The sequence below is a fragment of the Sceloporus occidentalis genome, unplaced genomic scaffold (genome assembly GCF_023333645.1).
Source record: "Sceloporus occidentalis isolate IW3139 unplaced genomic scaffold, rSceOcc1.0.p SCAF_3, whole genome shotgun sequence".
NCBI classification, from domain to species: Eukaryota; Metazoa; Chordata; class Lepidosauria; order Squamata; family Phrynosomatidae; genus Sceloporus; species Sceloporus occidentalis.
In genome coordinates this window covers 137,575,929-137,590,725 of record NW_028316983.1, presented here as the reverse complement: position 1 = coordinate 137,590,725, position 14,797 = coordinate 137,575,929, and the positions used below count along the sequence as shown (strand labels likewise).

Genomic DNA, 14,797 nt, shown 5'->3' with positions numbered 1-14,797 from the left:
AGATGGAAATTAAAGCATAAACCCCATATGCCTACTGACCATAATTCTGCTGTTCTAATATAATATACACCCCCATTGATTTTCTTGACCTGGAAAATAAGGAGGCTAAATTCACTAAGGCACTTAAAAATGCATTACCAGTTTAGTTATGTAGCCAATTAACGTCTACCCCCACTATCCCTCACTTACCACTTTCCTCACTTTTTATGTTCATACCAAGATCTACAAACAACAATTTTTCCTATAACCAATACAATGTAGAAAGAAGAACAGAATAGTAGGGAGATAAATCAACTTTTATTTATGTGGAATACTCTGGCCACAGCCATATCATTTACCTTTCAAATATATTTTTTAAGCTGACAAGTAGGCACACTGTTACTAAGAATGATGCAGTAACCATACAGAGAGTTGCAGTCAGCCTGGCAAATGAGCTCCTGGGATTATATCAATAAAGCAATAGGGAAGGGGGCAACAATTTCTCCTGTGCAGGTTTAGTGCCCTCAATAAAACTACAGCAGTATCTCAAATCCTTATGCTTCAGTGCATATTCTAATCTCAGACTCATCTAATTCTCTCACATAAAATGTTTGAGGGTTAAGACTGAGCAAAGCAAGCCCCGGGCTGAAAGGTATAATGACATCCCTTGTGAATTACTTCCTTGCTGATAAGGAATAAGCAATATAATGGGGCTCGCAAATAATGATATAGGTTACAACACTTCTACATTTATTGAGCAAGGTTTGTGACAAACTACATGATCCTGACACCAACAATATAAAAATAAAATATGCAATTTAGTATAAAAATGTGGGTCACATTTTTGTAAAAACTTGCAACCATAAATAACTTTTTAGACAAGATACCACAAAAAAACATATATTTGATTATTTCTGGACGGTACCAAAATGCCTATCCTTATTTAAAATAAACACACAAGGGACCAAATTGGACTGATGGTCCGAACTAGAGTAGACCCATTCAATCAGATTTATCTATCTGTCGATTCACTATGCAACAATTGTTTCAAAAGGTTGAACCTCATCATCGGTCTGAAGAGATCTTGTGCATGGAGAAGAAAATAAAATATGAATGTGGATACAGGCAGTTAATCAAGGATAGCTTTGAAGTCATTATGAAGCAATGGCTCTGTCACTTCCTTTAGCAACTGGACAGTAGCTTCTGGCATTTGCTGAAGTAATGATATTTTACCTGTAAACATAGTGTCATTAAACAATCATAGTTCATGAAAAGGAACAACTCAGAACAAAATACACAAGACCACGAATATATACCAGTATAGTATCACACCAAACTCAAGCCAAATATACTGGAAAGATACTAAGTATCCTTCCTCTAGAGAGCTAGCATAGTGTACTGCAGTGATGGCGAACCTATCGCATGGGTGCCAGAGGGGGCACTCAGAGCCCTCTCTGTGGGCATGCACGCAGTCACCCCAGTACAGAGTTCGCCAGAGTTAGTACCTAGAAAACCAGAGGAATGCGGCACTTTGCAATAAATAAGTTGATTTTGGGTTGCAGTTTGGGCACTTGGTCTCTAAAAGGTTCACCATCACTGGTGTAGTGTTTTGAGACTTGGACTATGACTCTGGAAACCAGACTTTGAGTCCCCACTTGGCCATGAAACCCTCTGGGTGACCTTGGGCAAATCACATACTCCCAGCCTCAGGGGAAGGCAATGACTAACTTTTGAACAAATCTTGCCAAGAAAATGCCATGATAGGTTCACCTTATGGTCTCCACAAGTTGGAAATGACTTGAAGGAACACAAGAAAAACTCCATCATCCATGGTTGCAATGCCCTCTTAAGAAAGAAACTAGCTAGCTAATATGTTAAAAATTCCACTCGAAGCATCATGTTGAATGTATTTTTAAATTAACAGTTACTACCAGAACCCCAATTCTCTTCAGGTTCATGGCATATGGGAAGGGCTTGCTGACCCAAGGAACCTGTTGTCCTTTGATAGCTAGCTAACTGTGTCCTGGGACTAGGTGCAAAAAGAGTAGCGTGTCTGGTAACAGAGGAAAAGATAAACCTTCTCTTTCTCTCTCTGCGCGTGATTTCAACCAAAAAATAAACTGGGCATTTTTGATTTCTCCCCAAGGTGGCAGGGGGACTCAGTTAATCTATGGAGAGTGACTGTCAACTCAGCTATCACTAATAAAAAACACAGAGAACTATATGGCTGAGATGTGCAACCAGGCCATTTGGACCAATGTTCTCAAAGAATAGCCCATATCAGATTAGATTTCATTACAAGAATGATGCTAGCGACTGTGCAGATAAGGGTCCCCAAGTACAACATGAAGTCCTAGGTAATATTTAACTGTGTATCATAAAAATCTACATATCCCCAATGCACCATAGTTACATCTATAAATATCTCAACTGAGTCAGGGCTCTCATACAACTGCCTCCCCACCTCTGCCAAAAGAGAAGTGCCTTTCTCAGCAGCATCCCCTTATCCAAACTTTTTTTCCTCTTAAGTGACTGAAAACTGAGTGACTTTAAAAGTAAGTTTGCATCTTTAGTTGGAAATAACATCAGATAAATTATTGTAATAAAAACAGATGGTTATTAATTAAAGATTTAATATACTGTACTTTAGTACAGCAAATGTGACTGAGAACTGCCAATGCACACATGGCAATGCTGACACATCTATCAATGTACACACATCTATACATTTATCAATGTGTGGAGAGAAGCAGCCCTATTTAGGACCACCAGTTCTTATGTACATGGCAACCAAATGTCTGCAGTTAAAAGGGGAACAAAGTCGTCTCATTCAGACATTCCCCCTCACAGATTTACTGTGGCTTCAGATTGAACAGGGAGTGAACAAAACAGCCCTCCTTTCCTTGGAAGTTCAGTTCCAAAGTGTGCAGCCATCAGAAATGTGACAGAGGAGTCAGTCCAAGAAAACATCCCCCTCATAAGGTAGGGAACACACGAGGGGCAATGCCCAAAATGGGTTTAATAGGCAGAGTATCTGAAATCCACAAATACAATATTAATCTTCATAGTGCACATCAGAGGTACTCTCTCCCTCTCTTTCTGCCTGTCTCTATTCCTGAAGGAAATATGTATATAAAGAATTTCAGAGTGGAGAAGTACTTACACACTGTGAGTGGTAGAAGAAGGCACTTGTAAATAGCCCTGTGAATTGCCAGTTTAACACTGAAGGCATGATAGCAAAGCCACTGGACTGCTTTGTAAGTAATTGGAGATGAAGCACCAGTAGGAGAAAAATAAATCTCTACAAGTAAAACAAATCAAGAAGAGTTTATTTAACAGATAGATCTTGTTTAAAAGTGTGTTTATGTGTGTGTGCATGCAAGAATATGAATTTGCTGAGGATCCATTACCCAGTGGAATAGCCAGAGTTGCAAAAATTATTTTTTGGACAACAATGCTCAGAATCTCCCAGTCACCATATCCACTGGCTAAGATGGCTGAGGGATTATGGGAGTTGTAGACGAAAGCAGTAATGTTTCCAAGATCTGGAAAAATCACATGCTTTGCTTGTGCAAGGGCACAAACCTAATCTCCAATTTAAAGAAAATGTAGCCCATGATGGGAAATCCTATTAACTCCTTTCATTAGTCAAAAATATGAAGATGCCAGCTGGTAAAGTCATTGTTTTTGGATTGCACTGTGAGCTGTAGTCCAAAAAAGTAACCTTTCCAGGCTCTGAATGAGTTTTAAAGAGGAAGCAATGCAACCTCCCTGACAATGTCTTCAACTTCCTGTCTTTTAACCACCCACAACAATACATGTACAACAAATATCTGAAGGGGAAGCTAAATGTACTTCTGGAGCCTTTGTATTCTACACAGAGCTGCTTCTCTTTAACACAAGGAGGAGGAATGGTTTTGTTGTCAACAACAGCAACAAAAAATATCCTTGCCAGGCTTCTATCAACCCCAGTCTTTCCTCTAGCAGCCTTTCATCTGCTGTCTCCCTGAAAGCATGCTATGTTGGTAAAGATGGGACAAGGGGGAAGAAACACACAAATGAGAGGGCTGCTTCTTGGGCAACCAGAAGCCTCAGTAAACAACTGTTCTTAGAAATACATTAGACTGAGAATGTATTAGCAAAGCTTTGGAGCCAAATGAAAGTAGACGGGACAGACCTTCTTTCATCTGCCTCACCTAGGCATAGAAAGCAAGTTACATGAAAAAGGGATTGCACTGGATTTAACTTTTAAGTAATTAAAATTCAAATGAAATTGAGTTTGATTTATTGAAAGTTCTTTATTTTTCTTTAGTAAAAAAAAAAAAGTTCTTTATTTTTAAAGTTTTTGAAACTCACCACCATGACTAGGAAGGTCAAGCACTCAACAAGACCTACTGACTAAAGCTAATAATGCTAAAGCTATTGCCTACAGCCAAAGATAATCAGAATGGAGAATAATGAGTTAAAGTTAATGAACCTGGAGTAAGAACACCCCTGCTTAACCTAAACAGCTGCTTGTGGGGAAGGAAGGTGGGCCTGCACTACAGAAGGAAATGGCTAAATCTACCTTTCTACCTCCCATATTCCCAGTTCTGGTCATGTGAGAGTCCCTGCCTGACAATTTGAAGAGGAAGGGGATGGGAGACAGAGAAAGATGGAGTGATGCAACATGCAGTGATATCTAGCTTTCTTGAAGAAAAAAGCAAATCAGAAAAAGCTGCTCCAACTGTGGTTCATTTCACCTACCTGAATTTTTGGCTTTCAAAAGAGAGAAGAAGTATGCAGCAGTATCAGAGATTATTTTCAGGAAGAAATCAGGGTTATTTTTAATTTTTTGGTTAAAGGGAAGCTGAAGAATACACGCATGAAACCTAGAATTAAACAAACATTCTTTTTAAAAACAGCAACACCACTATCCACTATTAAAAATTTGCCTAAGTATGCTCAAAGGTTAAGTCCTGGTTAGGAAATAAATTCTACTGAATTTCAATGTTTTTCAGGTAATAAGTCAAACCAGCCAGCTGTCCGAGAGAGGATGTCTTTGGCCATGGTGACACATCTTGTATCACTCTTACCCAACAATACCTGTGGCCTTCTAAAAGGCTACATTTGACTTTCCTTCACAGCTGCTGCCCAGACTGAGTAAAGATTAAAGAGGTAACTTGGGTGGTTTCTGATTACACCTTAAGCCATTCTTGTTTGGCCTTGACCAAAGTGTAAGTTCAGTATGATAAGCAGATGTTTGTGGAGAAGGGAGAAAAATAAATTCATGTAGAAGAAAAAGGATGCTCACACCCAAACTGATTAAAAGGTTATCAGTGCTTCAGAAAGTGAAGATGGGAACCTCATTTCTTTATGGGCAAGACTGAAAGGACATAGGTTGAAGTCCTGACAGATTTCATTCAGGCACAATGTTCCAAGGGGAAAAATAGTTAATGAATGACATACTTGCCATCTAAATTTATACAGCAAGGAAGATGAAGGGAGAGGCATGGGAGGGCTGAAGAAAGTGCAGTTAACCATACTGCAGTTTTGCTTCAGTCATGGTGAATTTAATCAGATGCTGATCTGCAGCACCCATCATGATCTGGGAATAATTTAGATCCACTTCTGGTTAAGGTCAATTTGACTTAACCTTGACTTATAGACAGCTCCTCATGCAGGCACATTTTCAAGCCTTAGATTTGGTTCATTTCTGTCCGCTCAATTAATGTGTGGATCAAAATGTCACAGGACCTCAGTTGTGAGAAGGATCTCTGTAGTCACTTGACCATCCTGCTTGGTACTCTTTGACTGTACTGCTATGCCCTTTTATCTTCCCCCAGTTGTCTTTCTATAGCCTTCAGCTATTCTGCATGGAACCATTTTTTTTCCTGATTATCAGGCAAAACTAATTTCCCTTCTAGTTCCTTTTTTCAGAATTTGGAAAAGCTGCTATTTGGACTACAACTGTGGCTATGCTGGCTGGGGGTTTGGAGACCTGAAGCTGAAAAAATAACATCCAAGAACCAGTTCCCCTCCAAAGGACTGACTTTTGTAAGGGCAGATTTCTCCTTGTGCTGTAGTGTATCCCGGAAGGGTGTGTGTGTGTGTGTGCCAAAGCAGTAACCTATCATCATAACAGAAAATCAGCCTCTTCCACTCTGAATCAGCCCATTGGGATAGTGGAAGAAGAGGCAGCTGGCAAGTCCTATTGGCAAGAAGCCTATCAACAACTGAGCCGCAACATTTTGTAACACATGGGCCAACTCTGTGACCTTCCCACTGGTGGAGTTGGGCGTCACTGATGGCCAGGTTGAAAAAAATTCGGGGGGGGGGGCAGAGGGCTGGAAGGACTAGTGTACAAGGTGAGGGGTTTGCAGAAACAAGACTAAGGGGAAAATAGCAACACAGAAGATCTGAATCTGATGAGGATGGAACAACTAAAAGAAATATAATTGGTTTGGAGCTTTTGATCCGAAGGCAGTGCAGTCTCTGTAGGAGACACAGGGAATTAGTGGCACTTCAGATGGTGTTGGATTACAATTCCCAGAATCCCTCACCACTGACTATACTGGTTAAAAAGGATGAAAGCTGGAACCAACACAGCTGGAGGTTTTCCTCTCTTTTTCTAGAAAGCAAGGAGTGGGCAATTGCTTACGGATCAGGGACTGCACCAGCCCCACAAAGTAATCTTGGCACTCATCCAAAGCAAAAGATGTAAAAATGTTTCTATGCCCAAATGCCGCCAAACACACTTTAAAAGTGTGGAGTAGACTTGCAACATGTTTCCCCCGCTGGCCATTTTAATCACCTCCTGGCAGAAAGAAAGGCCTCTTTCTGGCTTAAAACAGCCTGGGGAAAGGGAGCAAAAATATGGAAAAACTGCACTCTATGGAGACGGAAAAACTATCTCTCTAAAAGAAAACCTCAAAATCCTCATAGAGTACTGATATACTGTTAAGAACAACTCTACAGATCATCACAACAGCCAGCTAACACAGCTTTCAAGATATAATGCCTAAAGAACTAAAAGGATTTTTTTTTAAAAAAAGAATAAATGTCTAGCTGTATCTGTGCCAAAATTATCATCCCACTAAATGAAAAGCATGAGGACAAGTACAGAACAGGAAATACATGCTTCCTAGATTCAAACACCAGAACACTGCTACCAGTGCAGCACAGATGATGCTGATTCTCCTACATGGCATGGAAGAGAGCATCCAGGGTCAAAAGCAATCTTGGAATTTATTAACCCACAGCACCTTCCAGTGGCCTTTGATAGTACTGAAGCTTGGAAATTATCACATACCTGTAGGCCTGCAGCAGAAGGATCTTGTAAACATTAATACAGACTGTTTTAAGGCTATTGATCTAAATTTAGACAGGGAAAAACATTAAAAAATTAGAGCACATTTTTGGAAGCTCCATCAATATAAATATATGTAAACAAATAAACGGGTCAAAATATATTAGGGATAATAATGTGTATGCAGAAAAGCAGGGGAACTGAAATCATAGCAGTTTTCATTACAGTGACATTAGATGGCATGAAAAGCTTAGATTTGGCTGCACATTTGGATTCATTCTGCCTGAATCCAAGGGATCTTAAAGGCATCCCAATTATGTTTTTTACTTCTCTCACCTGTAAATCTACGACCAAACTGTGGCATTTCAGCTGCAAGACAGCAAGCAGTTTCTTTCTCATGCTCACACCACCTCTGACACTAGAGTTGAAGGAGAGGCTGGATCTGATAGATGTACAGGCATAACTGCAATTGTAGCAGGGCAAGGAAGAGGGGAGAGAGAAAGAAAGAAAGGAGTGAGTGGGATGTAATAAACAATTTTACCTAAGCAATTGTCTGATTCAGTTGGATTTGAGGAACAAACTGAAGTTGGTGTACTTAATTTTTTTTTTGTTACAGTCTTTCCCTGATGGGATCAAGTGGCATGTGTTCTGAGGAAAAGAAATACTGGATATTTCAGAACTGTGTGATTTCAACAACCCTAGTGTGCAAAATTTAGAAGTATCATTTATCTTAACTTGATTTAATAAAGTGCTGCTAGGTTGAAATAATGATATAAGAAACAATCTGCTTCAGAAAAATAAAGTGAAGTTTTTAAAAAATCCTCATACAGCCAATGCCAACATCTAAGAAATACTAAATAAACCAACAGTGTGGTGGATTCTCCTTCTTTGGAGGTTTCTAAATAGAGGCTGGATGGGGGGGGGGGGGGGCTTGATTCTGTGTTCCTGCATGGCAGGGGGTTGGACAGGACTGCCCATGAGGTCTATTCCAACTCTATGATTCTAATACTTGTGCCTAAAATGAAAGAAACAGATTAACCCTAAACAATATACACTTCTGAGCTACTGACTTCAGCCAATGACTTGGTGTACAGTTTAATATTATTGCTGAATGGTTGTGTGAAATGGTCATAATTCTTTAATCAGAGAAGCCTACACAAATATCTACAGAATGTAGGATCCACCAGTCTTAAAATACAACTATGGAAGTGGGTCTAGGATATTTGATCCCCCCCATCCCCCCCCCCCCCCCCCCCGTGGCTAGTTTGGGACTGCAAATACAGCAACCAGAAAAGTTAGCAGGTAACTGAGAAGTGGCTGAACTAGCTTCATGGTTCACAAGTTGTAGATTTCATGCTGTCTGAAGGTCTGCATGGATCAGCTTCCAGCCAACATATTCACTGGAGCTATCAGTGAATTTAACACATTCTGGTTGAATAACAATCTACTTTAATATTTCTTAAATCCCATAATCCAGGTCAACTGACAAGAAGCAAAACAACCTCAGCATAAGCAATAAATTCACTGCTTAAATATTCATTTCCGCAACCACAGTCTTCATTTAATCTCTTCATTAATCTATCAATTAAAAGCAAGTAGTCCTAACATTAATATAGGTACTGTGTATTGTTCCTATTTACCTGGAGTAATCGCTATATATTTCAAGAGTCTGTGTATCAATTAAAAATCCACACCATGGGAAGACGCAGTGAGGTGGTAACTGTTTGAACCCCGAGCATCCAGGTAGATCTTCATCAACAGAAAAATTCACCACTGTCTTAGATGGGTTTATAACAAAGCCATACTCTGGAATCCCCATGGCTAGGGTTCTAGGTTAAAGCAAATGCATGGTTAAAAGTGCCAAACAGGTGCATAATAAATGACAGTGGGTGCATCTACAATGTAGAAATATTGCAGTATGACACCACTTTAAGTGCTGTACAGTAGCTCCATCCTATGGAATCCTGGGATTTGTAGTTTCACAAGGTCTTTAGCCTTCTCTGCCAAAGCATGCTGCTGTCTCACAAAACTACAAATCCCAGAATTCTGTAGGATAGAGCCATGACATTAAAAGGGTGTCAAACTGCATTATTTTTACAGTGCAGATGCTGTCACTGTCTCTACTCTGATTTCTTCTCCTCTACCAGGATAGGGAAAAATCATAGCAAACTTAAGAAGAAATGGAACACTGATCATTGTAAACAAGAAGGTAATTAATTGGATCTATAGGACTGTTTTTAGACATTCCTCTTACTCTAAGGAAGACAAACAAAATAGGCACGAAATTGAATAAATGATTATTGTCTGATTATAATGGCTAGAATTGTTCATTCTAAGTATGTGGTAATGTAACCTCATCAGTGGGCAACGAAACCCTAAATGAGAGGCTGGTTTTACTAGCTGAGTTCAGAAAGGGAGAGCCGGAGGGGAGAGGCGCTGCAGTTTCTAGGGTTAGCAATTTGGCTCCTTTCGCCTAGAATAGGATAGATAGATTCTCAATTATGCATTTTGGAAGGGCCAAAAGGAAAAATCCCTTATAGTAGAAATTCTATTACTGTATGTATTTGCACCTCTTTCATAACTTTTTGATTACAGCTTTAAGGTTGCAATATTGCTGAGCAGCATAGTCAGAAGAGTCTTGCATTCAAATCTTACGCTGGCATCTCATTAAATGCACTGGACTTTGGGAGTTTGGATATGTGTTCAATTTATTATATAATCTGATTTATGGTTGTTGTTGATTTTTTAAAAAAATATTCACCACCACCATCATACAATAAATTATATACTTGGGTTATTTTTTAAAAAAAAATCCCTGATTCCTTTTATTTCTTGAGCTTTCATTCTCCTTTTGAACTCATCCAGCAAATACAGACCCTTTTTAAGGAGTTCTCCACTCACTAGTACAAACCAATAATTCATACATGTTACATTAACATACTTCTGCACCAATAAAAACATTTATCAGCTTTTATAAACTAGGCAAGGATGCCAAATCTCCATGTTTTTCTGGCTTCGCAAAGTTCATTTTTCTTCTGTGAATTATGAGAAAGACTGATACACAGCAAGATCCATTTCCAGCCCATTGTGCTCAAAAGCTGGAAATCTAGTTCAAATGTCAGCACGTATACTTCTCTTTGAATGTCATCACAGCCTCAAGGGCTTTGTTATAAACTTGCTTTATTTTAGTCTTTCATCTACAGCTTTATCTGGCTATATACATATCATGAGTCAAAATTGCCAGGAAATTATTTTCATGCCTAGTACCACATTCACTCTTGTATGTATACTTAGGCAGAAAGCAGCATATACATGGTTATGATTGCCAGTATCAGCTATCTGTATGGAAGGAAATATGGGATGAAAACAGAGCAGAACAAGGGCAGGTTATCTTTCAATTCCTTCATGGACAGATAGAACTAGAAAGAATCAAAGCACAAGGAAAGGTAACTCAACTTTCCACTAAAAACGTGGATCCAGTTTATATCATACCTCAAAAACATTTTTGCTTGTGTTAAATGAGGTGTAACAAGCAAGAAGTCATCTGTTAAACGCATCAGCACTCTGAAATATTTTTAAAAGAGTGTTACATTGGTCTTGAGAACAATCTAGTTTTCATAGTATGAATGACTAATTCTTGGTTATCATACAAAGCAGTTTCTAAAATCTGTTTCTCAGAACATTTTCTCTCCCATCAAAACTGAAAACATCAAACACTTGTAATCACTTTATTATCCCAAATCGATACGTTTGCCTCTTTTTACCCTTATGCAGTAGGATAGGAGCATTCTGTCTTCCACAGCCCTGCTTTGTCGAAAAATTCATGGAGAACCAAACCTATACATTTGGATATATTGGTACCAAATTTCAGCCACTTGCTATGAAGATTTTTTATATAACCAACACACACACACACACACACACACACACACACACACACACACACACACAGAGAGAGAGAGAGAGAGACAACAAAAAACAAACAACCCCCCCCCAGCAAACAACAACAAAAATTCTAAACAAATTTACTTGTATTTGCCCCTGGGTTACTTTTTTGTCCCAGCAAGTAATATTTATTTTGGCAAACTATGGTCCAAAATACACTGCAGAAATAATCCGGTTTCAGAATGCTATAACTGCCCAGGCTCAATGCTGGGGAATCCTGGGAACTGTAGTTCTGAGAGACATTTAGACTTCTCTGGCAGAGAGCTTTGGTGCCACAATAAACTATAGTTCCTATGATTCCCTAGCATTGAGTCAAGGCCGTTAAAGCGGTCTCAAACAGGATTATTTCTACAGTGTGTTTTGGACCCAAGATGCACCGGAGTAGATTATGTTCTCTGGTCATCAGGAGATTGATCCATTTGGGAGAAATCAGAATTTCTTCTTGGGGTAGGGAGCACCGAACTGTCAGAAAATGAATATCTTTTGCTTTTATTCTACTTTTTATTTCCTGGCTCTCAGTATTGGTGTACAATAAATACATATCCACAAAGGCTACTTTGGCTAAGAGGCATTTTTACACCCAGCATTCTCAGTGAGATCAGAAAATATGCCACAACTCAACAATGCAAGTTTTTTAAAAAAATCTTACTGCATGAGGCTTAAAATTATGCCAAATAAGCAGAGGCACTGATACTTTTGCCAAATTTATTATCATCATCAGTCAACTCATTTGGATAAATGAGTTTGTGGCATTCTAATTGATTTGTTTAAGAAGCTGACTTGTCTAGTCATTGGCCACTGGGCAGAGAACATGAGCTTATAAGAAAATGTTCTGTTTTTATGAAAGCTTAAACAAGGACAATAGGGCAAGTTAGTGTCCTCCTACCTCATGGATCTCAAAGTTAAATTGAGAACGGTTGCAGAAAATTATTGTTTATCAAAACGGATTTTTTTTCTCTTGTCTCCTGGATAGAAATGGAATTTCTGCCCTGCTTCCTATTTTCAGTACTTTCAATATGGCTTATGAAGGACAGTAGACATTGGGGAAAAAACCTCTGAAAAGCTAAAGCAGAGAAATCCAGATTCACCTTGCCCCCTCAGCCTTACATCATAAGGCTGAAAGAACATCCTTTCTTGCCACTGGGGCTTTCATATGAAAGAAGTTCATGATGAATTCACTAAACCCCTTCAAAGAGAAGGCTGAAGAGACCACAGGGGTCTCTCTACTCTGAGTTGCCATGGTTAAGCATTACGACAGGGAAGGAGCCATCCAAATAAGGATTCACCACAGAAGCAAAAAGAGTTACCAATGCCAGCTTCTCTGAGACTCAACCAACAGATAAGCACATGAAGCTTATGTGGGAAGAAGAGTCAGTGATCCTGACCAGGAAATTCCAAGGCAGTTTTCAACACTACTTTTTTTGTTTAAAACTCTTGTTTAAAATTGTGTTTGGTTAGAACAAACACAGAACACAATAATGAAATCTTAGCTAATGCTACTTTTTTGTAATGGGACTTAAGGCACAAAGTGTTTTATTTATCCCCAAATAATATGTGCTTGTTACTCCATCCACAGAGTAACCAGAGGCTTGACCAATTATTCTCCCATTTTTGTGCTGCTCTTTGGAAGAAGCAATTCCACATTTGTAGTATATGACAGAAGACTTGGATATTGGAATAAAGTGAGTGACAGATTTCTCCCCACTCAGGTTCTTTGCAATATGAAGGAAACTCACTTTACTTGGCAGGCAAGGGATAGGTGGACTCTGGTGCTAGATTTATTGTCATTAGTACAGCCATCTTTGTGGACTATTGATTAAAGAAAATCTTCCATCTTCCTTTCACCTTTGGCCAAGAGATTTCATGTTTGTCTTCCCTGATGGTAAATATTTATGCTGATTTCAATACAGTGAGTTTGAAACTTTAGGAATAACTATCGGCAAGAAATAGCTGTATATACAGTGCAGCCGCTCCATACGCAGGTGCACGATACATGGCTTCTGGTTTACGCGGAAGCCACGCGGCAATTAAATGGTGCACACACCCCGCCACAAGGACGAGCCCCATTATACTGAATGGGGCTTGAACATACATGTTATTCAACTTATGCGGGGGTTCCAGAATGGATCCCCCGTGTAAGGCAAGGCTGCACTGTATTATATATTTATTGTTGTTGTTATCTTCCCTCGAGTCAACTTCGACTCATAGAGACCCTGTGGACAAGACACCTCCAAGAATTCTAACTTCTCTACTTAGTTCCTGAAAGCCCATGCCTGTGTCCCCATGACTGAGTGCATCCATCCGGCATGTAGTTTTCCTCTCTTTCTTCTCCCCTCAACCTTTCCTAGCATTATTGTCTTTTTCCAGATCGATGCCTTCTCATTATATGGCCAAACCATATCAGCCTCAATTTAATCATCTTGGCTTCCAAGGAGATCTCTGGCTTGATCTGTTCCAAGACCCATCTGTGTGACCATGGTATCCTGATCACTCTTTTCCAGCACTACATCTCAAATTAGTTAATTTTTCTTCCGGCTGCTTCCCTGACTGTCCAACTCTCGCATCCATACATGGTGATAAGGAATACAATGGCTTGGATGATCCTAAATTTTGGGTCTAGTGGTATATCTTTACTCTTATACTATGGTGTTTTTACACACACACACACACACACACACACACACACACACACACACACACACAAAACCACAGTACAATTAATTTAATTTGGATTTGAATCATCTACTGAGTTTTCACTGAAAATATTTTGATTACTGGGAGCCAACTTACATCCCTACCCTGGGGGAAAAGCAAGATATAAATCAAAGCAAAGTAGATCCATACCCATCCTTCTGTATGCCCTGTAGTAGCTTGTTCTCCATGTCTCCATAGCACAGATTGCAAAGCAAAGTGGACAAAATGGAACCTTGGGGGATTCCACAGCACTGGACATAGTACCTGGCAAACATGAGGAACCAAAAAAACCACTATCATATATACACACAGCCCAAACATCCAAACAACATGTAATGTCAGAAACCTGTAACATTGGGAGTACTTTATTTTAAAAAAATAAATAAAATTTAACAATCCTGAAAACAGAATGAGTGTGAGTAGGATCAAGGAACTAGGAGAAGTTGCCCCTTTCCTCAAGTGCCACTTCTCTGATGCAAACCTCTCATTCCCACACCATTCAAATGCTTAATTTAATCCCAAGGTGGGAGAATACAGGCACAGTACAAAAGTCCATGCGCATAAACTACAGAGTCAAAGCAAAAGATCAGTTAAGTCTAGAATTCTGTTTCTTACAATGGCCAGCCTCTGGAAGAGCACAGGCATAACAATCACAACAATCACTATGCTCTTTTGCTTTTCTTTTAAGTATCTAAGAGAGAGCCAACATGGTATAGATGGAAAACTTTGGCGACCAGAATTTGAATCTCCGTTTGGCCATGGAGACTCACTGGGTGACCTTGGGCAACTCACGTTCTCTCAGCCTCAGAAGAACGCAAACACAAATCTCCTCTGAACACATCTTACCAAGAAAACCCCATGACAGGTTTGTCTTAGAGTCATCATAAGTTG

General features: G+C 39.4%; 1 protein-coding gene across 3 annotated transcripts in view; it reads right to left on the bottom strand.

Moving 5' to 3' along the window:
• Positions 1–311: 311 nt before the first annotated feature.
• The window catches only part of TERT (telomerase reverse transcriptase), a 35,758-nt gene continuing 21,272 nt past the window's right edge, over positions 312–14,797 (bottom strand). For 2 of the 3 annotated variants that reach the window (XM_089516405.1, XM_089516406.1), the window contains exons 9-16: positions 14,057–14,170; positions 10,760–10,831; positions 8,908–9,096; positions 7,604–7,730; positions 7,271–7,332; positions 4,726–4,850; positions 3,143–3,280; positions 312–1,212 (exon numbers count right to left, since the gene is read on the bottom strand). In XM_089516405.1, coding sequence (XP_089372531.1) covers positions 1,109–1,212; positions 3,143–3,280; positions 4,726–4,850; positions 7,271–7,332; positions 7,604–7,730; positions 8,908–9,096; positions 10,760–10,831; positions 14,057–14,170 — 931 coding nt within the window. In that variant the 3' untranslated portion in view covers positions 312–1,108. Of the gene's footprint in view, positions 1,213–3,142; positions 3,281–4,725; positions 4,851–7,270; positions 7,333–7,603; positions 7,731–8,907; positions 9,097–10,759; positions 10,832–13,007; positions 13,089–14,056; positions 14,171–14,797 lie in introns of those variants that run through there. The other variant, XM_089516407.1, reaches the window with a different exon arrangement.